At 39.1% G+C, this 25,431-nt stretch overlaps 1 protein-coding gene across 1 annotated transcript in view; it reads right to left on the bottom strand.

The window, feature by feature from the left end:
* The window catches only part of LOC137261965 (delta-like protein C), a 40,862-nt gene extending 24,565 nt beyond the window's left edge, over positions 1–16,297 (bottom strand). The window contains exons 1-5 of the mRNA XM_067799772.1: positions 16,174–16,297; positions 15,638–15,745; positions 12,092–12,208; positions 4,719–4,835; positions 4,121–4,234 (exon numbers count right to left, since the gene is read on the bottom strand). Coding sequence (XP_067655873.1) covers positions 4,121–4,234; positions 4,719–4,835; positions 12,092–12,208; positions 15,638–15,745; positions 16,174–16,297 — 580 coding nt within the window. The remainder of the gene's footprint in view (positions 1–4,120; positions 4,235–4,718; positions 4,836–12,091; positions 12,209–15,637; positions 15,746–16,173) is intronic.
* Between the last annotated feature and the right edge of the window lie 9,134 nt (positions 16,298–25,431).

The following is a 25,431-nucleotide window of genomic DNA, read 5'->3' as shown; positions in this document are numbered from 1 at the left end:
ATTTTGATACGTATTGTTTATTATATCTGCTTGGGTACCCACGTTTTGCATAAGAGTCTGAGAGGAAAAAAAACAACATCTTTTGCTTTTAGTGCTTTGTTCATAATCGTTGACGAATCGAGTAAAGGCGATAAAATGGTTTGGCAGAAGTCTCTTCAGCTCCAGCGCTAGTTTATCAGATGCCAACATTTCATAACTTGACTGCATTTAACATAAAGCCTGCTCAAAGCAATCATAAACTGTGTTACGAGTGTGTATTTTCTGTATATTTTTGTTATTGATTAACTTATAATTATTACTGGGACACAACGTTCAGTCTTTGGAATAATAATTATGATGGATCACATTTCGTACAATAGATGATCCGCATGTTTAGGATTTTTGCAGCAGGTTTGTCCGGGAATTATCTGCCCTTGACTACCTGTTTGTTTACTTGTGGGATACGTTGTTTCCAGGGAATTCTTCAGTGTTGGCGATGGCAGTAAGTGCCCGAACTTTCGGGAGATGACTGAATTCATATTCTCTGGAGTTTACATCATCGCCAACGAATCCATGAAAACCTGAAACTGCTGCCAGACCGCTCGCCGTGTTACAGTTTGCATGACTGTTTCTCTCTCACATTAAGACTTTGGTGAGTTTGCTATATTATATTTTGTGACCCATTGCCTTAGATTTTGTCTCATTTGTATTGTATTTCAAATCAGTATTGTGAAATTGACTTGTGATTTTGTATAACTTGCTCTCTTGCTTAGATCTAATAATACAGTATTGAATGTTTTTAGACTTGTCTTTGTTCTGTTTTGCTGATTCACAGGGGGATTCTTACATCGTTTGTCACGGAAATTCTCAACCGTAACAGCTGGTCAAAAAAAAAAAAAAGAAGAAGAAACGCATAGGTAGTATTTTTTCCATGTAACTTTTCGAATTTGATTATTTGTGCCTATGTAATCAGTATATCTGTGAGGAAGGCTGTGTGCAAACATTTCAGAGTTCGAATCCATTGTCACTGAGGACAACTCGCCCAAACTCACCAAAATCTGTTTTCCTCGTTAAATGCAATAAATTGTGAAAGTGAAGAAATGCATGCGTTTCCTATTACACGTATCGTGCATCATATCCAATACTATTCGGGGGGTTTCAATGCTTTTCGACTGTTGACAGTCTTAACTTTGGTGTTAAAATCATGCCTTACTTACTGGCTCAGCGCAACATTGGTCATTTGGAGGCTGGAGAGTCTCAGTCTGCGATTGCAAGGCAAATGAATGTGTCACAGAGTGCCATAGCAAGCTTTGGTATCGCTACCGGCAGCACGGGTCAATACATGATCGCCACTGGTCAGGTCGACCCTGTGTGACCACGCCCGCTCAGGACAGGTTTATTCAGCTTCGACATTTGTGGAACAGGTTCACCACAGTATCCCCCACAATATCGGTAGTACCAGGACCCAGAACAATTTCAGATCAGACTGTGAGAAGCCGCTTACGTGAGGGTGGTATTCGTTCCTGAAGACCTTTGCGAGGACCTGCCCTTAAACGTCAACATGTAGTAGTGTCATGGTTTGGCATCTCATACAGTAGCAAGACAGATCTCATTCAGGTCAGGTCTAGGCTCGACGTTACCGTGATGAAATCATCAGACCTCATGTCATTCCTTTCATGAAGCGCCACAACTTCATTTTTCAGCATAATGACGTTCCACCGCATACAGCAAAAATAATCATGGATTTCCTTGCCCAGAACAAAGTTCAGGTTCTTGATTGACCCTCATGATCACCGGATCTTAACCTTATTGAACATTTGTGGGACGAATTTGATCGTCGTGTGCGACAGCGTGACCCTCAGCCACAGACATTACCTGCTGTGTTTATGGTCTTGAGAGAAGAGTACCAACTCATTCCCAGGCACTTCATCTGGAATCTGGTCCAGTGTATCGGACGCCGATGCCAAGCAGCCATTGATGCTAATGGTGGCCACACAAGATATTGACTGCTCTGCGACCTTGACCTTGGGACACTTGTCATTTGTGACGTACAGTTTCTTAAAGCATTGGACCGTTAATATTCATTCAGGTTTTCTTCATGACTGCCTTCTACAACTGAAACTTAAGTGTATAAATTCATAACAATTTTCAGCTGTGCGTTTCTTTTTTCTTTTGAGTAGTATATTTTCTGTCAACATTAATGCACTAAACGTAGAGCTATTGTCAGAAGTGAGCGCAATGTGATATTCCTCTTCAACAGACAGTAATTAATATAATATACTGAGGACTGTTATAGTCAAACAGAAGAGCATAAACGGCTCACGCATTATATGAGCGATCTAGCGGTAAATAAAACGCCAGCGTTGAATAAAAAGAACGAAAGGAAATAAAACGTATTGATGATAATAATAGCAGGTTTCTTTAATATATGGAAGGTAATATGACAGGAAATACGTCAACATGTCATGGCATCAAAATTCTATTACCGTGAGAGTGTCATCAGAAAGCAGTGATGTTTAACAACGCATGCGCATTTGTGAACGGGTGAGCAAACGTGATGAAAATTCTGTCCTCAGGGGTGGAAATGTTTTACATTGTGAATGAGCATAAGTATAAACAGAAATATAATATAATAGAAATATAATAGAAATATAAATAGAAATGTTAATATGCAACAAATCCAAAAGACCAATAGTATCAAGGGCTGGTAACAACGGGTGGCTCGTTAGAGAGAGCTTTCCAGATCAAAGCGTCGGCCCTAAACGCTGATGGCCTGGGGTCGAGTCTTCACAATGTGTGAAGTCCATTTCTGGTTTCTCTAGCTGTGATATTGCTAGAAGCAAAACCTTAAGCACTCACTCACTTGGCATGACTACATGCCTACAACCAGCGTAGTGAAACCTAAGCCTATGAAACTGGTTTCATATGTGCCATTATATTGCAGGACCTATGCCTGTATTTGGTGGAGAACGGAGTAACATCGTATCGGGAGTTCTATCAACATCAAAGATAACATATTACACCCTCATTGCAGGGTTCGTTACTACGAACTAATTATATCAAATTGTAGTTGAACTGATTGAATATCGAATAAACACGAATACACGAAACTGCATGCTTCCTTATTTTAGTATAAATGATCGATATACCTTTCATCAGGCTACACACAGAAGGATTGTGACACACTTCTTGATAGTAGCTAACACTCCCTGCCACTGCTAATACGAAGTGGATAACATTTACACTGTGTCAGTGGTCACTAGGGGACAGGTCCACGTCATCAGTAACATGTCATCAATGGCCTAAAGCTAACCAGGGGGGGCTTTTGTCTTCTTATCTTCAGTGACGTAAGTAGTTTGTTAAGAAGCAGACAAGAACCAGAATCACTAAATTGCATCCCGAAAACCACTGTGATGTTTCGGATGGACTTGTCTGGCTGTTTATTTGAATACTTCAAAAAATCATTAGAAAAACAACAGCACCTAATTATATTATTATAGCACAAACGTAATTATACTAGAGTAACCAAATTAAACTTCTTTAACATAATCAATCATATGTGGCTGGGGCTAAAGCTCCAGACAAAATACACAAGTCTAACAAAAACGTATAGTTTTGTGGTCTTGCTGGCAAATTAAATACATGCAACAGACAGGATACCATGTTCTGGTTGCATTCAGCGGAGGTTTATTTGTGCAAGGACAGTAACAACACTGGTCACAAGAATATCCTCCGATATCTTAACAGCAATAGAGGCTGAAAAAGAAATTTCTGTTAGAGGTTTGCCTGTGGTATGGATATATCACCAGAAATACACAACAATCGTAAAAAATCTTCAGTATGTTATTGGTTACAAAATGTAACATTTTTAATTCTACGGGGTTGTTGAAATGTATTTTTCTGTATTTTCTGTATTTTCTGTATAAAAATTTTCATTACCCATTTCCATTCTATATCTGCGTCTTAAACGTAAATGACATTCAAATAATAATATTATCGCCAACACAATGCATTTCAACCATGATGTCTGATTCAGGACTTGGGACCAGTTGTTTTGCTTGAAGGTGGGTAGACGATAAGTGGTAAAGTGATTCCTGTCATAATATTACTCGTATCTGATGCAATCTATATGATGATATACCTTGATTGCTCTTATCGCTACTATATCCAGGGGCACAGTCACAAACACGCTGGTCACCGCTTTTGTCACAGGTTCCACAACTGAGGGAATCTGTATCATCCGTACATTTCGGTTCTGTAACAAGGAATGGATAAGAAATCATAACGAGCATATGTGATATTCACCTCGGAGCTAGGTCAGTCATTTCGTAGATGCAAGGCGCAGTCACAAACGTGTTTCTAGTACTAATTGTACTCTATGACATGATGAGTTTATGATTGTTTCATGATTGTACTAATTATGTCCAGATGCGATTCGTTATCCCATGCATCTGATGATTGGAACAGAGTACAAAGAAGCAGAGGACCTATCGATTTGACATCTGTCTCCATAACAGCCAGCTTTGTATGTGCAGGCAATAGAGCCGCTTACAACGTTACATTCCTTCACTCAGGTATGGGTTCTTGTCTCAGGAAACTTTCAATAATATGAAGTTTACAGATATTAAGTCTACAAATAATTGCAATCTGCATTGGGTACTAAGCTTACAGAATAAACAGCAAAAAGTAGATTCACTCTAGTCATCAAACATAATTGTTCCACAAATGTAAGACCATACCTTGATTGCATGTGTCGCCTCCATGCCCAGGGGCGCAGTCACAAACATACTGGTCACCACCACTTTTGTCACAGGTTCCACCACTGAGGCAATCTGTATTATCCGTGCATTTTGGTTCTGTTACAAGGACTGCATAAGAAATTATAATGAGTATATGATACTCAACTTAAAGCTACAAAGAATCCTTCTCTTTTCCCATAAATACTCGATTCAGCAAGTGGTTGAATCACCTGACTAAGATCAATCACAATTCCCATTTTTGTAGTTTTTTAATGCATTCTGTAAAACTCCACTGAGAATCAGTGATTTAGCCACCTTCAGATTTCAAAGATGTTCTATTAAGAAATCTGTATTAAGACTCTCTCCATTGTTTAACATAATATATAGTGCATACGATCAGTAATGTGTGAATTCATGCTTGTTTATAATAATAAATTCTGGTGTTTGCACGCCTGGTGTAGAAATAATTACCAACATACAAATACCAACATTAGAGTTTCACCCCACGTTGCTGTTCCAATGATGTGAGTTGAAAACAGGAAATAACATTGAATGCTTACCTATTACAGAAAATAAAGGCAAACACACAGTCAAGAAATCATAATGCTAGCTGCTCTGTCACTACATGTTTGGAACACGTTTTGTATTAGCTTTATACTACTCATCTTTTCATATTATATGTTTCTGTTCATGCTGAAATCTCTGTGAAGGTGTCATGTGGTGTATGTCCATTATGTGATTGTACAGGCCATGAGCAAAAGAGGGGAAAAATAAATGTTACATGATTATAATCATTAGTATTTATTTAAAAAATATAAACAAACGTACGTTTATAAATGATATATATATATATATACAAAAACAACAAACAAAAACGCTCATTCATGCACACGTTTATACCAATGCATATATACCCAAAGAGTGATTTAAACATGTTTTATGTTCAAGAAATTGTTTCGACATATAACCCATTTCTTTTCAAAAGCATTAAGCATAGCTTCTCTTACAGTGTTCAACATTTTCATATAATGCTATCTCAATTCTTTCACAAAGTGAGACAGAGTTGGTGATTTCTTTTGCACCTTGCATTTATTTATACGGAATTAAGTAACAGAATAACTTCAAGACTATCATAAGTTTACAATGTGGCTGATTAACCGAAAGTATCAAGACAACGCGGCAGTTAGCAATCTTGAAGTTGTTACTGCTTGTGTGTGAGCAGGTTAGTTCAAGCTCAATACCCTGAGTTTTTTTAACGATTTTTGCCAAATGTTTTCACGTATTCTACAATTCCAGAACTAATGAAGCTCAGGACGTACAAAGTGTGTTATCAACAGTGTGCATTTAAATGAACTGTGTATCTGCCATAACTAAGCTGTGAAGCAGCCTGAATTGCGCCCATGTTAATTTAGGATCAAGAGTGCTTTTAAAGAATTATATAAAAATACAAGTTTATCAATCAGAGTGCTGTCTTCCCGTTTCTCACTGATATTCTATACTGCCTGTTTTCACCTTGTAGTGTCATCTATAGTTAAACTGTGTCACTAGTTTTAAATCCGAATCTGTGACAATCTAGTTGTTTTACTGTCCTTCGCTGACAGGCTGTTATAATGTACATGTATCTACGCTGAATTTACAACTTGTTTTAATCACGATGTGGCTGAAATATTGCCGATGAGACTTTTAAATTTTAAACCCAGTCACTCACTCCTGTGATATTATTTTGTCTGCACTTTCTGTGATTGTAAAATATGATGTGACGTTGAGATTGAGAACAAATACCAGCGCCTTGAGCAAGCACTAGTTGCATGGGAAAGGACCATGTAACGACTGTACTCTAAATGATTAACTCTGGGTCTGTCTACACTATTGCCTTCAACTTAAAATATTTCAACCAAGAGTTTACTCACAGTCCGGACAATGGCTTTTCAATAGATCCAGGTATCCCACAACCATGTTCTGACATGTTCGTGAAAATGTTCAATTACAGACATGTCTGTGCTCTGTCTGTAGTTACAACTTGATGTTTGTTATCTTTGGCCTATCGTAAAGTTAAGCATATAAGGTCGGGCGGGACAACATAGGAATGGCCAGCGAGTCCTAACTTGACACACAGAAGGGAGCAAGCTACAAAGACATATTTTATATCATTGGAAAGATCTCGAGGAGATGAACACGAAATGTTCATGTGCCAGTGTGTTCACGTGTTAATAAGCTCACAAATTGGCTCTGAATGACAAAAAATAACTAATAATTAAATGGTGAGGTAATTCAGATTTACAACTAAATGGTCAGTCATCAGTTCAACTGTACAGAATCGAAACGCTTGGTTTTCAACTTTGTAAAACATACCACCATTTTTCCATGATCCACACATGAAGCTCCTTCTGATTACATGAAGTGATTACACAATGCCATTTTAGAAAGTGGTGAAGTGTAACATATGTTATATCTGATTACACTTTCTCAGTAAAATACAAATTCTAGTACCATTTGGGGTGGAGTCCCATCACGGATACGAACCCACACCCTCACAGGGCTGATTTCTAACAAAATGTAATCCCGAATATAACGCATGTTACTTTTGATCACTTTCTGAAGTGACATTGTGTAATTTTAGCTTTCTTCCGTGAAGTAGATAACAGTTATTGTGTAGTGGCCACTGCAGACTAGAAGTAAATAGCATTTACTCTGTGTAAGTAAACAACATTTACTATGTAGGTAACATTTATTCTGTGTGACATTTGAAAACATGAAATTGGAAAATATTTTTCATAGTAACTAATTAATAAAAGAACTGAACATTCGTGACATTCTGCAGCATGCACCATAGGAAATACATATAAGCTGAGCTAACAGAATAGAAATAGCATCTTTGCCGAAAGAAACTAAGGTAATTTTCGTTTCGTTTCTGAAAGACAAATTTGTTTCATTTTCAAAATTGTTTGGGGCCAAAGATACCAATATTGTCGTTATGTGTTAACGTGACGTGGAAACGTGAGTTATGTGTTGAAGAAGAATCGTGAGTTTAATATTTGTCATGGTACCTATCAAGAAATCCATGCCGGTGCGTGAACTGTCGTCCAGTAATAAGGTATAAGGTATCGGGAATACTGCTGACATCAAAAATAGTATATGCCCCTTTTACTTCAAGGATCTTTATTACAAAATATTGCACAGATCGTCCCCAGCGATAATCAGGTGAAGATAACATCACCCCAACCGCACTGCACAACTGAAATCAACTGAAGTTTTTGAAACAGACTTAAAATATTTATTTTTTAATCGTCCGTCACATATTTGGATCGTTGTGGCATGTTGGTGATAGTCAGTACAGGAATTTAAAGTATATTTCTTGACATTTTACAAAGATCTGTGACTATCGTCCAGGGACTATAATCTGTCGCAGTGATACTAGGGGTGTGACATTTTCTGAGGTGCTCGTTAGTTTGACTAAATCTATTTACAGTGACAGGAAAGATGGACACATGAATTCTCTTTGCAATCGCCTTGTGTGTAAGCATGGAATAATTTGTAAACGTAATTACTGAACACTCTATGTCCAGTGTTTAGATACGTACGTGGTATAAGTGTATACACCAGGGATATGTGAGACGTATGTTAGGTTGCTTTTACTATGATTTCAGTTGTTCCTGGCATCGTGAGAGATAGCACCAGCATTATCACACTCCACGATCAAACCTGTCTATTTCCAGGATCCAGTTTTCACCTATGACGTCTGCATATCTTGAAATCTTCTGCCTGGGCAATACGGCAGAAATCTAGACTCGTCGCTGAAGCATACAAGTCTTCATCGCTGTTAGCACCACTAAAGCCGCTATTGAGGATCATGAGGTGCGAACTGGCACTGTCAACTGTGGTGTTAAGACCTACTTCACGGTTCCGCACTGTTTTGTCTGATATTCTCGGTATGCCCTGTAATACCGAAGCGATTGATGTTGCCGTGGTCTTTCTTTCCCTATAGTCTGGAAATGGTGGTCCTTTGTTCGCCTGCCTTCAAGCGTTGTTCCTCTGTTCTTCCTGGAATCGAAGCAGCCCTTTGCTTAGTTACCCGCGCCAATTACAGTCCACAGGAAGACATAACCGCTGACCTGCCTCTGTGTCCGGATGTCGCAAGTGTGGTACGTGCAGTACAAGCAGCAGAGAATGTGTATTATTTCCAGTTTTGTCCGTGCAGTACCACTACAAGTGAGCAAAAACCAAGAACAGTCATTTTAAGACCGCTTCAGCCATTTCACTGCTGCTACGTCGGCATGTAGATAGATCTGTGTGGAACCAATTTTGTATAGCTATAATGAACTTTGCAGTGAGGGTGCAAACTTTTTCTTTGTTGGCAAGCATGATTCCAATTCCCTATTACTAAGTGTGGTCATCGATACCACGTGCAGGTATGCTGTGTACTCACTGGTGTCCCGTAATAAATAAATCATTGGAAGTAAATTGACTATTGATGGTTATTGAACCATATCGGATAACTGGTATATCTGCAGCTAAAGGTAAACATCTTGGAAAATTACACCGTTTTGATCTTGCCAACACGAGTCATATGCATAAAAAATTGGGACACGCAAAAAAGGGTGAATATTAGTGTCCATGTGGCTACTTGTGTCCAACATTTCACATACTGGTTTCTGTAAGTACTTTAAAAAGTTTTAAAATGAGTTTGGTTTCCTTATTGAGAGTGAGTGAGTTATTATTTAACGTCACACCGGCAATATTCTTTATTGAGATGCATATATGTATTGACTATTAAAACAGACAGTGTAAAATGTGTAATGTACAGTGTATCACTAAGACGAGTACGACTTTGCTCATATGTCGGGAAACAGATTCAGATTCTGTGCGTTAAATGTTACCAGTAAATATCCATAGCCGTGACAGGCATTTATCGTCCAAGTGAAACCTGATGATGGAGGTGATACAGCATGTGACAAACCGTTATCTTCATCCCGTGTCGGGTGCAATGCTTGTTTGGTATTTGTCACGTTCTTAGAATTCTTATTTACTTCCTCTCAAGAGTTTGTGAGAGGTTACGAGGAGGAGTGCATGTTGCATTATAATGCTTAAATGCAAGAGGATTGTATGATCGCTTCATGTAACATCTTCGGGGTTATTTCCCCTTGTTCAGGGGTTTCCGTATGGCAAGGGGGGCGCCATATGCAGAGATTCTAGAAGGCTCCGCCAAGGAAGTTTCCTGTAATAGGTTTTGTTTGCTGGTTCATGGCTCATTCTACAATATCCCAGTTCTCGTATGACTATATACAACAAATGGTCGAATATGGACCTGCAAACCAGTGAGTGATATTATGAACATCACCACACACCGTCACCGACGACCACCAGTAATCAACCGACTTTCCATCTGACGTCGCTTCAGAGGACAATCGAAGGTTGTTGGGGTTGTACACAGAATCCATGTACTATCTTTTCATAATCAGTTTTAGTGTTATCAGACACTAAATGTTGACATTGAAATAGTTGCACGCACAACGCTCAGTAGCTAAAATGACGACATAACGATCAGATTTGGGTACCCTGCTGAGGGACGCAATGATGTATCAGATATGGATAATGGCAGTTTATAGCCCGCGTTGTTGCACTGCTACAAGTATGTTTTAATTAATATGATTTTCACCTGAAGATGCCTTTTTAATTCCAACACGTGTACTCAATTCTGCGTGGCTGAGTGTTCATTACTTCGGTGTTAAGAGATTCTGTCTTGCCTTCTGGCTCATTCTGGCTTATGTGGAAAGATGATTTTTTAAATAATCACATGTTTTCATATTTTATTATTAATGATCGATATATCATTGATGCGGCTACACAAAAGGATTGTAGGACACGTTTGGATGGAGACAAACTCTCGTTGGCACTGCAGATAAGAAGTAGATGACATTTACTCTGTGTCAGTGGTCCCTGGGGGACAGGCCCACGTCATCAGTAACATGTCATCAATGGCCTAAAGGTAACTAGGGAAGAATTTTATCTTCTTATCTGCAGTGAGGTAATTACATGAAGCGTGCAAGGACCAGAATCACTGATTGACGCGATATGTGTTGAGGTAATTATGTTGATGGACATTTCAAATTAGTTATTGAGACAATTGTTGCTATCACAAAACCCACCACGTAATCACTGTCGACCATGTCTGCTGCATAACACACTGATCGGTACTGCTTCAAACACTCTCAATCTCTTAACAACAATTGATCATCAGCACACTGACTGATACTGCTGTGACAACTTTCAGTCTCTTAACAATCAATCAAATATAAGACTTAGTGTAAAATGTGTCTATTGTTCACTCTAAACAAAATAAAAACGTCTAGCATAAAGAATGGTCTTCAGTTGAGGTTCAGCTTTGTGAGGACAGCAACAACAGCGAGCGTCCATATGTGCACCGACATCTTAGCAGCACCAGATGCTGAAATAGAATATTTTCATGTCAGTGTTTTCCCTGCTTTGACAGTACATAGCAAGTAATACTGTGAAATACATGTATGTGAACTGTTTGAGAGGCATTCTAGAAGTTGCTGAGATAAAGATGACAAGAATTTTTATGGATGATCAACTTCTTTATTGCAGGGTAGCGATAAAGAAGTTGATCATCCATAAAAATTCTTGTCATCTTTACATGTATGTGTGTATGTATGTATGTATGTATGTATGTATGTATGTATGTATGTATGTATGTATGTATGTATGTATGGATGTATGTATGTATGTATGTATGGATGGATGGATGGATGGATGGATGGATGGATGTAGGCATGCATGCAGGGAGGGAGGGAGGTAGGTAGGCAGGTGGGTGGGTGGGTTTGGGTAGGTAGGTGTGTGCGTGCGAGCATGTAGTGACTCTTGTCCCAAATATGTTATTTCGGAACTGGTAAACTGCATCCAGAACGCTGTTGAGGTACATTATGATTATTGAGATCTATTCTTCGTACAGAATAACACTGGTGAGATATAACCTGTAGCCATGTGCATAATTAACTGAAGAAAAAGAACATAAGGTCGAATTGCATGATTTCAATCCAGCTAAATGTAAACATAATTGTGTTCTCTTTTTCATTTTGATTCCTGAGCTGATTCTTCATACAATTTCAATGGGACTGTTAGGATTTATTTCCATTATCATGTGGACAGGTATAAAAGCGGGAGACTGCGAGAGCAAATTTTGTTTAGTTTTGGTATTTTCCTTATCTGAGCAGGATCTAAAATTAAGCTGTTTACTACTCACAAAATATTGGTGTTTGCAGGTGACGGTGATCAAAAGAAGAATATGAGAGGCTGATGATTTATATACTGGCATTTGTTGTTGCACTTCTGACTGTGTTCATGTACATATTTACCGTCAGCACATAGGTCCCCTCCAAAACCCGGAGCACAGAAACAGATATCCTGCCCAGTGGTGTCAGCCTTACAGGTGCCTCCATTTTCACATGGAGTGACATCAGTGCACTTTGGCTCTTGAAAACAAATTATTGGGATGATCAAATAATGTCGATTGCATATAGATTACACACAGTACTTACAGCAGGGGGTACAGCTAGAGGGATATGGTGGGAGAGCTGTCTAAGGCGCCATGCTACTAATCCAGCGAGCTTGGAGGTGCCGGGATCGAGCCCACATGTCACCGGGTGTTCAAAAACCTTGGAGTCAACTTTGTGTGCAGACTCTTTCAGTGTTGTCACAACCCCCGGTGTGCAGTACACAACTCTGTGCACTTAGAAGAACCCGCGAATTCGTTGGTAGATGACCAGATGGTGGCCACACGAATTCGTGCAAACACCTAGTTGCGGTTACAGCAACGTGCAGTAGACTTGGACAAAGTACTGTGACTATCTGTCTGTGAATGTGTACCTCATAAGGATGGGAAAGCCACATTAACTCAGTGCGCCTGGTACGCTGCAAGAGATGTATGATCCCCGGGCAGTTGAGACTGAAAATAGTATGTGCCGTTGTGATGGACATCCAACGATCGAGGGAAAAACAAAGCGCCCTTGAGCGGTTGAAATAACTGGATATCGGCGCCATAAAAGTAGTGTAGTGTAGTGTACAAGACGATAGTTTTATTGTCAGTCTTTACCTAAGTCTCTTGAACGAGTCCATTATCATTTACGGACACTGAATCAGAGTGAATTTTATGTTTAAATTGTATTTCAGTTTTTCGCTTGTGCAAAATGGAACCGAAAGTAATTAGTAGTCAGCATGACGATGGATGTGTAAAGGTATCCACAAGTGAATGGTGATTTTGGACCAGTTTGTTGGTGAAAGTAGATTTTCACCCATTAAAATGTTCCTGAACAAAGACTACAAGATTTGGGGAAGATCCCATCTATGAATGTTGAATTTTGGGATCGAAGGAGTGATTGCAACTTACGCAAGTATTTACAAAAGCTTCTACAATTGCTCCTTTCTACAGATAAGAGAAGAAAATGGTATAATGAAGTCAGTTTCAGTTCCTTCTGAACACAGGACAACTGTCTCACGTTTAATGATTATTGATTATCGTAAACTGTGTATCACATTTAGATACTTCTTTAAACGTGTGAAATTGTTAATAAAACAAATGAATGTGTGCGGAAAGGAAATGTATAACGCTATGCTATGGATAATTCAAGAGCTGCGTCAAGACTAAACATTGTAGATTGTGACCCTTGGCGAGACGAGTACGTAGTGTTATGTGTTTTGATTGTGCTCTCATAAAAGAATCAGGGCGTTCCGTGGATTGTATTTTCACGTTCTATGGCAATATATTGAATCGTGAATACATCACCAAATATTTGATCATAGGGAACAACAGCATGTGCCGTTTAGATTTTGGATTTACATAAACTCCAGAACTATTTTCTTAAGTCGTAGAGGGTAATGATATCATGTGATTATTGTACGCACCAAGATCACAGGTGTTCCCTCCATGGCCTTCAGGACAATCACATACGTACGGCTCGCTGCCTGTGTTACAAGTTCCACCGTTGTCACAATCGCCGTCAACCTGGCAGTGTGGAGCTGAAAGGAAATATAAAAATCTGTAATAACCCTACGAGGGGTTTACTACAAAAGACTAAATGCCAAGCTGTGTTATTGCAATCAATATACAACATTCAAGTTTAGAAACTAGAACCTCGACCTTTTGAGAATGTAGCAACATAGAAATTGTCTAATGTGTATTCATGTTAACAGTGTAACAGTTGCACAGCTCTTTGAAGAAAACAGATCGATCTGAGTCATATGAACAAAAACGTTCAGCATGACATGGATGTGTACATGCATTCACAAGTTGAAGGGTGATCTTGAAATACACTTGTTGATGAGAATAGATTAAAGCATGCAACGATGATATTTAACTTGTTAATAACCTAACCAACAAAGACTACAATATATACTGTTAGAATAAAAAGAAAAGAAACGCATAGACGAGAAATCTGTTGCGAAAATGTTGTATTTTCAAACATGTATTACTCGTCCACAAATAGACTTTAGTGTAAGAACAGCAAGAGGAAGAGCTAGAGGGATATGTACAAAACGATAGGTTTTCTGTCGGCAGACAATCCTCTAAGTAAATCTCTTACATGCGTCCTGTTTTCATTTACGGACATTGAATCAGGATGAGTTTCACATTTAACTTGTATTTCACTTTTTCGCTTGTACAAAAATGGAAGACTGATTCGACAGGGAGTAATTCGTAGTCAGTATGACGGTGGATGTGTAAATGGAAGTGAATGGTAATTTTGGACTTATGTGTTGATGGAAGCAGACGTTTACAAATTAATAAGTTCACAAACAAAGACTACAAGTTTTGGGAAAATCCCATCCAAACGGACAAGCAAAAGAAATCACACAGGTGTTATTGTTGCTACAATCCCAAATATGCGTTCTAACTAGTAAAATGATTGAAGACCATTGTTTGTATAGAACACAACCGTCAGGTTTCTTTTGTCAAAACACCTGAACGTGTTTTGCACGAAGTTTTGCACGAAGTTTTGCAAAATAGTAATTATTGTTCCACGCACAAGTAATTTTTGTTCAGAGGATATAAAACATGTTTGTCATGAAGACTGAACAATCACGTGACAAAATTCTCACGAGAAAATTCCAATATTAACGTCGGTGCCACGAGAATGGACTACAGGAATGTCACAAATGGGCACTTCCAACAGCCAAGTTGCAAGGATATTGTGTTGCACGAGACAAACCATAACTCGACAGTATGACCCAGAAGTAGACGTCAGAGAGTCACAACACACATGAAGGTCGCTATCCGCGGGTTATTCACCTACACAATCGGATGCTGACGGTGACGTCATCAGCAACAACATCACTGGGTCATCGCGTGAGCCGATTCACAGTGAACAGATGACTTCGTGCTACTGGTGTATAAGCCAACCGACCGCTGTGAGGTATGGCCTTGACCTTCTAGCGTCGTACGTACCGTCTGCAGTGATCACCACTCGTACATTGTATATCAGAGTTATCATCATGATTTTCGTTCTTATTCAGAAATGAACTTCAGATAGATGTGTTAACGTTGTCCCACAAAAGCATAAATGCACACACATAAACAGAAACAAATTGATAATGTTTGCATTTTCACAAATATTTCTTTTCCAACCAGATGCACATACACATTCAGCTGAACCTTGAAATTCTATTTACATCTTTTATACCAATATCGATTGTAGTACATGCGCTCAGATACTTTTTCCATGGAGATGTTAAAGGATAAAAACTGACTCTATGAGTACATAACAGGGATGTACACATTCTCGCACTGTACGAATGTAAGTCGCACATATAACTGACTTAAAACAATTCCTTTTAGCAAAGATCCATTTTTTAAATATGCAGACTCATGATAACACAGACTCAAAAACAGGGTAATGTAAAAATGTTACCGTCTTGACACCTGTCTCCACCCCAGCCATTTACACAAGTGCAGACAATTGCGTCGCTCACAACTGCACACGTTCCATCATTCAGGCACGGATTTTTGGTGCAGGACACTGTAAAATAAAGCCCAAAAAAGTGGACATTTTTGACGATACATTAAATAAATCTGGTTGAACTTAATCCTGTACCCAAATGCTATAATTTCAGCTTTTGAGCTTGTCACAATATGTTATTACAAAAGCTTCCTCCGTTTGCTGAAGGGCACATTTCTACAAGATAGATGATCATTTCGCGGGGTTAATTATTTGAGTTCTGACTATTAAGGGTCATGTCATGGTTTCAACGTGTTATCAAACATACACATGTATCAGTACGCAATGTGGATGTACACATTCTCGTAGTAAACGATTTTATACAACTTATTTCAAAATGATTATTTCAGCAAAGATCAAAGTTAGATTTAAATTGTAAATATTTCATCAAAACGTGTACCACGAATGCAAATGTAATCGCAGGAGAGAGACTAATCTGATATTGTTACCATCTGCACACGTTGTTCCATCCCATCCAGGAGCACATGTACATTCAAATTTGCCACTGTCCACGGTACAACTTCCTCCGTTTTTGCATGGCTCAGATGCACAGGGATCACCTATAATATGCATGCTTACAGATAATGATGGAAGCGTTATTGCTATAGGAGAACAGCCGCCCTAATTGTATTTCTGTGTTCTCCTCCAGATTACAGTCTTGGCTGCATGTACCTTACAACATGCACAAGGTGTAAATGCTCAACTTCTTCTACATGTAACACATCCATTCATTGTGAGTGTATGTGTAGGATTCATTCATAGCAGTTACCCTCACCCATCAATGAAATTTGAGACATGCACTTCTGCTGCTACGTGGAAGGAATAGGCATGCTATGTTTAAGATCCATCGAGACTATTGATGTGCAAAACTTACTTGCTATGCACTGGCTGCTGAACATCACTACAATCGTGATCAACCCTGTAAACATACATCGGCAGCAAACATTATAATGACCGTTATGATTACAGAGTTATGTATGTAAGTGATTTGTATCACAATATCCGCCCCCCCCCTCCCGTATTCATTTGGACAAATCAGTACGAAAATATGGAACCATGTTTCTTTTTGAGATCGAACAGTCTTCACGTGATGAGATACACAACTGGAAAGAACTGCTTAAAGGTTTCGTAGATGTGATAATACACTTTGATAATTCTATGAATGCTTACCCCACATTGCACGAGACTTCATAGTGACTAATCCCAGCTTCTTGCTGCCAGTGACTACTGTGGCTGTTGTGGCCTTGGCTCATTCTTTATATGTGAAGTCCAACATACATCTACTTCAGTACAGCAGATCTGATTGGGAGGAGTGAAAGGGGGAGTGTCTCAGACATGGCGACTATTGAGTCCATTAAGTCACACCGTGTATCGGATTAGTTATAGGTTCTGTTGCTAACATCAGACAGGCTTATATTCTTAGGTCACATATCTTGTCTGAAATAAGAATTTCAGTGAGTGATAGGACTCAAAGCAGTTGCTAATGATTTGGGTTGCAAGTGGACAAACCGTCTTTACGTCGACCTTTATTGACGTAAAGCTCTCCTGATGTCTGGCCTTTATCATATCACAACTTTGTTCTATTCAAGAATGTTGCATTCCTTTTCTGGATACCAAATATGTACACGAAAGTGTAAAGGAGTTACACGTGTAGGAAACACGTCCTTTTAGAAGTCAACTGAGAAACAATAATTATGTGACTAGTTTCACATCTTCCATACACGTTATCAAAAGGGTATACACAGTGTATATCTGACAGAACCCACTCCATTTCAAAGGCATGATATAACTTGTTGACAACCAAGACATTACGTGGCATTGTGAAGGCATTGTTTCTCAGTTGGCTTCTAAAAGTATAATTCCATCTTTTTGAAAACGGCCACCTTCGCTTTCTCCAGATAAACAGAAATTAAATATGTCTGAAAAAAGCATATATAAAGAATTATCCTTTTTTGAACGCCAAAAAACTGTATCTGCAGTGAGAGTAACATTGTCAGCCAAAAGGAGGAGGAACAACCGGGTGAAGTTTAACACCTGGAAAACATACTAACTCTGCTTCCTGGGCCAACTCATTAATAAATAAGGTAAGGAAGAGAGGATTTAAGATGCAGACCAAGTTTCTTTTGACATGTTCTCCACAAGAGGTCCTCGTTGTTCAACATGTCATGCTCATGGTCCCTAGCTATTATTTGCGGCGTGTATCCCCAGACAAATTTCAACATGAAAACTTAGTACCAAGCAAGTGGTAAAACACAGGTGGCATAAATGCCACATGCCACATCCCAAATGTGAGAATATATACCTGTCAACTTGATGACTGTTTTTTTTTGTTCGCAAACATGTTTCAACCCCAGAAGTTGTTGAAGTACCCAGTACCTACTGGGATACCGAAGACGTGTTGAGACCAGTTAGAGGTCCGACAAGTACTCGTATATGTGGTAATCTCCTACACACTGCTAAGAAATATCCCTTAGATCGTTATATCAAGGAATTTATTTACAGCGGTTCATTTCCACGTAAGTCAGCTTGGCGATCTATTATAATCAGACGTCTCTCGGAATATGAACAAAACGTTTGGAGAGAGAGACTAACGCAGAGACCAGATCTCTCACGTTACCGTAGAATCCACACACGATTACAAATGCACGTTCTTTATCATCTTATCCATGTTTATCCAGATCTAAGACAACCTCTGCAACTCTGTGTCAAAATCGGATCAAGAGCAAAAATATCTAAATAATATAACCACTGTAATCGACATTTCTTTGACTATGACAGCCACATCATCCTACACTGTGATTTTTTTAATATCCGACAGAAACAATTTCTTCTCCAGTCAGACTGATAAACTTGATGTAGATATATATGTGAAAACAGATATGCTCGACGATGATGATATGCTGGTGCATATCTCGGTGCAGATTTAACTGAAATACTTGACTATGATACATGGGAGTACATAATACTGTCATTTTGTCATTTGTGTGTAATCTAAGGAAACATGTGATGTACATCTATTAAACACATCCCTACTGCTTACAAATTGTACATTGTAAATTATCTTTGAATGAACAAATTATATTTTTTTAAATAAAAATTAATGCCTAAAATATGCTTCCATTTTGTTACAAATGTTGTTCCATTTTGCTAGATGTATGTGATGTATTGTAAATAATGATCTTCGGATACAGCTCTGGAGGAAATAAAGACATTCATTCATTATACTAAGCTAAAATGAAACCTTGACACAGAGTACTTTCGGAAACCATAATTTTAATATTACTTTTAAGGCAATTACTTTAGTTGTATGCTGCGCGCAGAACACCTGGACACCAACAGAAAACAGAAACACATCGCGCCGTTTGACTTTAACGTTGATAACATTTATGATGTCGGACTACCATCCAAAATGAAGTTCAAAGAATGGAGAACAATGGAACTGAGGTGTACAGTAACGATTGTGTCCACCTCTAGCGTCTCGTACAGCCACACAACGTCTCCTCATGGATCTCAGAACGTTAGTGATCACTGGCCGAAGAAAACGTCGCCATTGCTCAACAAGGACACGTTGGAGATCGTGCAACGTCAATGGTGGATGGACTTGTAGACAAACAAGTCGACCCAGTTCAATTGCTGTAGGTGCTAATTTCTTAGAAGCTTCTGCGTAAGAACTGCTGTATGGGATCTAACGTTGTCTTGCTAGAACGTTCGTCCAGGGTCGTGTCTCTGCATAAACGGAAGCAGAATAGGCGGCACGCAAGCGATTTCCGACAGTTTGTGGGTTTATCCTTGTGGATCTTGCTGTGACAAATCTGTTGCGAAGATGACGTAATCGTATTGCTGCATCTTCCCGGAGTGACGTCACACGTGACGTTCCTTGCCTCGAGCGATCTGTAACTGTTCCCGTTTGATGCATTCTCATCCTGAGATTAAAAATTGTCGTGAACAGTTAAAGTGCAACAACGATCTCAGACTGATCAGCATGTAGCCTCCCTATAGCAAATGGCGTTCTCCATTTGTAAGACGTGGCATTTCCAAAAGGTCATCAAAATGAAAAGTTTAATTTGTTTTTTTCCAATTCAATTTCGGTGTGCTTATTCAGTTTAGGCAAACATGAACCACTTGACCTCATGTTTGCACGTGCATTCACATTTCTTTTATTTTTCTGGGCTACAAAGTGTAGGAGTGCACGTGACGTTACAAATTCATGAAGCTAAAGGATTCACAATGTTTACTTTTATTAGAGATATACTGTATATTTGGAATATTCCATTGAACAGAAACAACAAATTCATCAATTTACCAGTGTCAAGTTTTTATTTTTGTTCAGTATATAATGCTCAATGAAACGCTGATCGTAATCAAAACATCAAACAAACTTTGTGAAGTTATTGCAAAATCAAAAAAAGTTGTATAACAAACTATCATAATAGTATTTACACAGTTCACTATTTATTACCTGGAAGCACAGAACTGCTTATTGCTGCTTTTGACTTGTGAGATTCCACATGATATTAATTCATCTTATTTCAGATGCATTTTAGGAATAGAAAATATATTTAGTAGTGATCCTTGCAACGGATTTACTGCAGATATGCACTACATTTATGGAAATGAGTGTATGGTTCATATTGATCTTGCACTGGGATAATGTTGCTACATTTATGTTCACATTAATATTATCCAGTGCTCTAGAAATTATTTACTGTATATGCTCGAAACAGTAATTTTCAGTCAGGGCATTCTGGCCTGCATATGTTCGGAGACAGTGCTTAGACTTCGATACTGCGTACGTGACGTAAAGCATTGGCTGGCGCAGACTCTAGGTTCAAGCCAGCGACGCATTGAGGTGCGCTTGAAATACCTCATATACGCTATTTTCAAACCCCAAGTGCATCGGTTCAAATTCTATTATTTCGGTAAGGATTACAGGCCTAATGTTTGGTCGTGGGATTATCCGGTAATAAAACATTTCAAAAGACAAATCTAACCTGCAAAATCGAAGGTATTTGTCCAGTTTTAAATCTTGTTTTGGTCTACCTGTGAGAGAATTAGTCACCTGAAGGAGGAGTGTATTGCTGACATCAGTGAAACTGACATATGTAACATAATAAAGAATACAGTTATGGATGATGCGTGTCTGATAATAATTTGCATATTTTTATATTTTGATGGAAAAACATGGTATAGATGAATTTAGCTTAAGGTGAGGAACATTTACTGTAACGAAACAAGTTGGTATATAACTGAATGGAATGTGCAGCTTGGGATTTGACTGATTCAGGCTAGTTGTCTTTGTGACTGTAGACAAAGCATTTAAAAAAATGAATATTTGTACTGAAGGCAGGTGTTACTCTTGTCTAGGTGACAAGTATCTAGTAGCTTTGTCTTCTGTCAGTTTCTTCCAGTGATATGGATGTGAGGAAATGATATACAACTCTTGTACCAACATCGATCCTATTGGAATGTGACAAATACGGAAAGGTATCAACTGCAATGTTCTACTATGTACTGCACTGATCATTCATCAAATAGTATCTTATATAGCTCCTTATCTAACTTAGATTTAAGGTTTAGTAAATATTTGGGCATGATAATTGTTCAAAAGCACTGTTACGTTAAAGGCCGGGCGGGACAACTTAGGAATGGCCAGCGAGTCCTAACTTGACACACAGAGGGAAGCAAGCTACAAAGACATATTTTATATCATTGGAAAGATCTCGAGGAGATGAACCCGAAAAGTTCACATGTTAATAAGCTCACAAACTGGCTCTGACAATGCATTTCTGCAGAAATTTCTGGCGAAATTTTTTTCCTGCAGAAATTTCTGGCAGAAATGTTTTAGTTCACTAACAGAATTATCTTAATTTAACAAAATTAGAGAGTATAAGTAATGATACTGTTGCGTGAGCGGTAGTTTCATGTTTATTCCAAGTAATAAACACTTAGCGTGATCAACTGATGTGATATTTTTATTTCGCTACCAGAATTATCTTAGTTGAATAAGATTAAACACAATCGTTAAATAATTTAATATAGGCTTTCTTTAAATGATGTCGTTTTCCCTGTTAAAGCCTATTATTACCAGCCAACCGAATATTTTACAGTGTGAATTTGACCGTATTTCATTACAGCTTTTACAATTTAAAAGGCTTATGCATTATTCCCATCCGTTTCATTATAACACAGTTGTAACTTCTTGGTGGATTCATGTCGTGCAAGATTAATTTAACAGTATTGGGGTGCATTTTCCAATCCTAATAAGCCTACATTGTTTTTGTATGCGATATGGGTTGAAGGCGAATAGAGACGAAACCGGACATATACTACATACATACAATAATGACATTGTAAGACGTATGAGCCATAATTTGAATTCATCAACATGGCCGAAAAGACCAGCGAACAATACCTATGCGACAATGAATCAGTGTTCAAAGTGTCAATATCCGCGAAGATGTTATTGCCTCGTTGAAACAATGATTTATGCCGAAGTGGCCACCGAGTTTTCACACCTGTTAATTGGTGGTTTATCAGGTTGTCTCTATAAGCGGTAATCGTTCCGGTTCGGTTGTCCTTGAGTGGACACCGCGGTTAATAATTGCGCAAGCCAGAGAGCGGCCACTTGATGTACTACACACTTCCAGGGTTAGGTTTTTGCACTTTGTTGAGACAATCAATGATCAGGAATATCAGCAATATCCCCCGAAGTGCAATGGAAGTATTTACAGACGATTGTCAAAACCCCATGCTGCTTTTCCAGGAAATCATATTGAATGTTTATCTGTACATAATGAAGGCAAAAACACAGTCAAGACTTGATAATGCTAGTTATGTGAGATCATAGACAAAGTGGACCAGAGTGTCATAATTCACTAGTTATTATGTGAATTAGTGGAAAGAAATTTTTGCTGTCTATGAAAACAAAATGCTGGGAAGATGCATTTAATTGGAGATGGATGATTGTTAAAGATATGGTGTAGGTACATTACATGAATGAACATGCCATGAGCGAAAAGGTGATAAAAGGAGAATGGTGCATAATTCCTATTGAATTAATAAATGTAAATAAACATAAGCTTATAAATGAAAAATAAATACAAAAAATGTAGCAAAAACGCACTTTCATACCAATGCATATGTACTCAAAGAGTGATTAGACCGTGGTTGCTTACAATCATTTAGTTTCGATATATAGCCCAAATCTTTTCAAAATCATTAAACAAAGGTTTTTGCAGTGTCTAACCTTTCCTGTCACATAATAGTATCTAAATTCATCCTTGAAGTGAGATAAGAGTTGGAGATTTCATTCGCAGCTTGCATTTCTACTTATGCTACTTTGTAACAGAATAAGTCAATAATATCATCAGTAATAATGAAGCTTAATTACCTAACAGATCAAAACAACTTGGAAGTTAATAATACCTGTGTGTGAGCAGTTTAGCTAAGTCTACTGAGAAATTTTGGCAAAATGTGTTCACTTATTCTACAATTTCGATGATTCGGGCTTAGCCCCACTAAACGTACACATTCTAAGTAAACTTATTCTCAGTGTATTTCGTTACACTCCACCACTGAGTCTAACACAACCTAGTAGAATGTCGCGTCAGGTAACCTTTGAGCAAATAATGACCGTCCAACCAAACGCGAGACGGTTAAATAGATCTAACCAATAAGACAACGGCTACAATCGTCCCCTCGCCTGCTATGCAACACCAGCATGTCGCTCTGCTTCCGGCACTATCACCCATCTCTAGGCAAAAGGCAGCAGAGTCTACACTTGCTCACGGGCAAATCAAGACTCGAACGGGTTTGCCTTCGTCAGCTACCGTTGCCTCTCCTCTCGGGATCGCCCCCTCAACCTCTGTGTAACACCAGTGTTTTGCCTGCTTCGTGGCTGAGACATCGCCTGCTTGTAGGTAAAATCAACGGCGTATGCACTTGCTCGCGGGCGAATCAAGACTCGAACCGGTTCGCCTGCGCCAACTACCCTTTCACCATCATCGTCTCTCCTCTCGGGATCGTCCCCTCGCCTGCTATGCAACACCAGCATGTCGCTCTGCTTCCGGCACTATCACCCATCTCTAGGCAAAAGTCAGCAGAGTCTACACTTGCTCGCGGGCAAATCAAGACTCGAACGGGTTTCACCATCATCGCCTCTCCTCTCGGGATCGTCCCTCGCCTCCTATCCAACACCAGCATTTCGTTCTGCTTCTCGCAAACTCGCCATTGAGACCCCTGTCAAGACTCGATAGGTTTCGGTTCTGCTACACCATGACCGCTAATAGATCGAGCGTCTTCGGCAGAACGAATGATGAACAGTATGAACAGCGTCGCGCGCCGTTACTCACGCTAACCACCACGTCAACCAAGTGCTTGATCATGGTGGAGGTCGGAATTATCCCCTATGCACAACCTTGGGACTTCCATCTTTCCAACCTCCGTGGGCAGACGTAGAGGGCAGCGTCGCAATTTCCGCATCGCCTTTCCCGTCCCGTCTACGTTCGTGCCCGGGGAAGTAGGCATTTTCCGAGCAGTGGCCAAGCTGGCTCGGGTTCCCCTTGTGTAGAAAAGTACGTAAATACGTTGGATAGTTAAACTTTCACCTGACGATAGTACACATTTTAAAAAGTTTAGATTTACTTTATTTGAAAAGATAGAGCAACGAAATTTTGCATGTACCTCCGCCATTAAACATGTAGCGCCACCACTAAATGCGCAACGTGTGCGTTTTATACACTGTCTGACACACGCTTTAACTGGCTTTCAAACGCAGTATAGGTGAATCGTAAGAGTGGTTGCCATTACATCATGACCGGACTATGGTGGCATGATGACTACTGTGATATAGAAGAATTGAAGTTCAACAAAATTACACAAACCATCATGTCGGAGATTCAATCTGGACTGGTTACCAGGGGCACCATTAGAATCACGTTTGCATTTTTAGAGAGCGTTGGATCGGGTTTCCAACCATGTATAACATGCATAGATATCACAAAGTAAAAGGCTTCCAAAATACAATGGCGCGAGCGACTTCCACCGGAGGGTGGGTGGAAGAAAAGTCTTCCACCGAGACTCCTGTGGAAGAAATTCAGACGGCCTAAAATCACAGAAACCTTAATTGCTCGTCTATAAATTTGCCAAAAAAGAAACGGAAAAATTCTACGTGACGCGCAAGGGTCCCGCTATCCAATGACGTGCAGGATGCGCGTGTAAGGCGACGAATGCAGCTCCCAAGAGAGCCGTGCTGCAATAGGTGATACAATGTGGGTGGGAGTGTAACGAAAAGTACTGAGGATAAGTTTACTTAGACTGTAAACGTACACAGATTGTTATCAACAATATGCATTTAAATCAAGTACATATAAACCGTAAAGGATCTGTGGAGCAGCCTGAATTGTACCCATTTTAAGTTAGGATCAAGGTTTTAAAGGCGTTTATGAAAATATCACTCCAAGTGTATTCTTTCCATTTTTCAGTAATATTCCGTTTTCCTTCACTTTCTGTGAAAAACGGTTCTTTGATCCTCCTGGAAGGAGATTATTTTTATTTATGTTTATGAAGTTAAGTTATGAAAGTTTGTCTTGTGGAATGTGTTACAAAATTGCACATGTGTCACAGAGTTACCATCATCAACGAATATTAACAAAATCATGTTCATGAAACTCTGTATTGTGTGTCCCTGTTGTACAAGGGGGGTTCCC

This window comes from Haliotis asinina, chromosome 14 (assembly GCF_037392515.1).
Source record: "Haliotis asinina isolate JCU_RB_2024 chromosome 14, JCU_Hal_asi_v2, whole genome shotgun sequence".
NCBI lineage: Eukaryota > Metazoa > Mollusca > Gastropoda > Lepetellida > Haliotidae > Haliotis > Haliotis asinina.
Note: the sequence above shows the minus strand (reverse complement) of the source record. Positions and strands in the feature narration are given on the sequence as shown.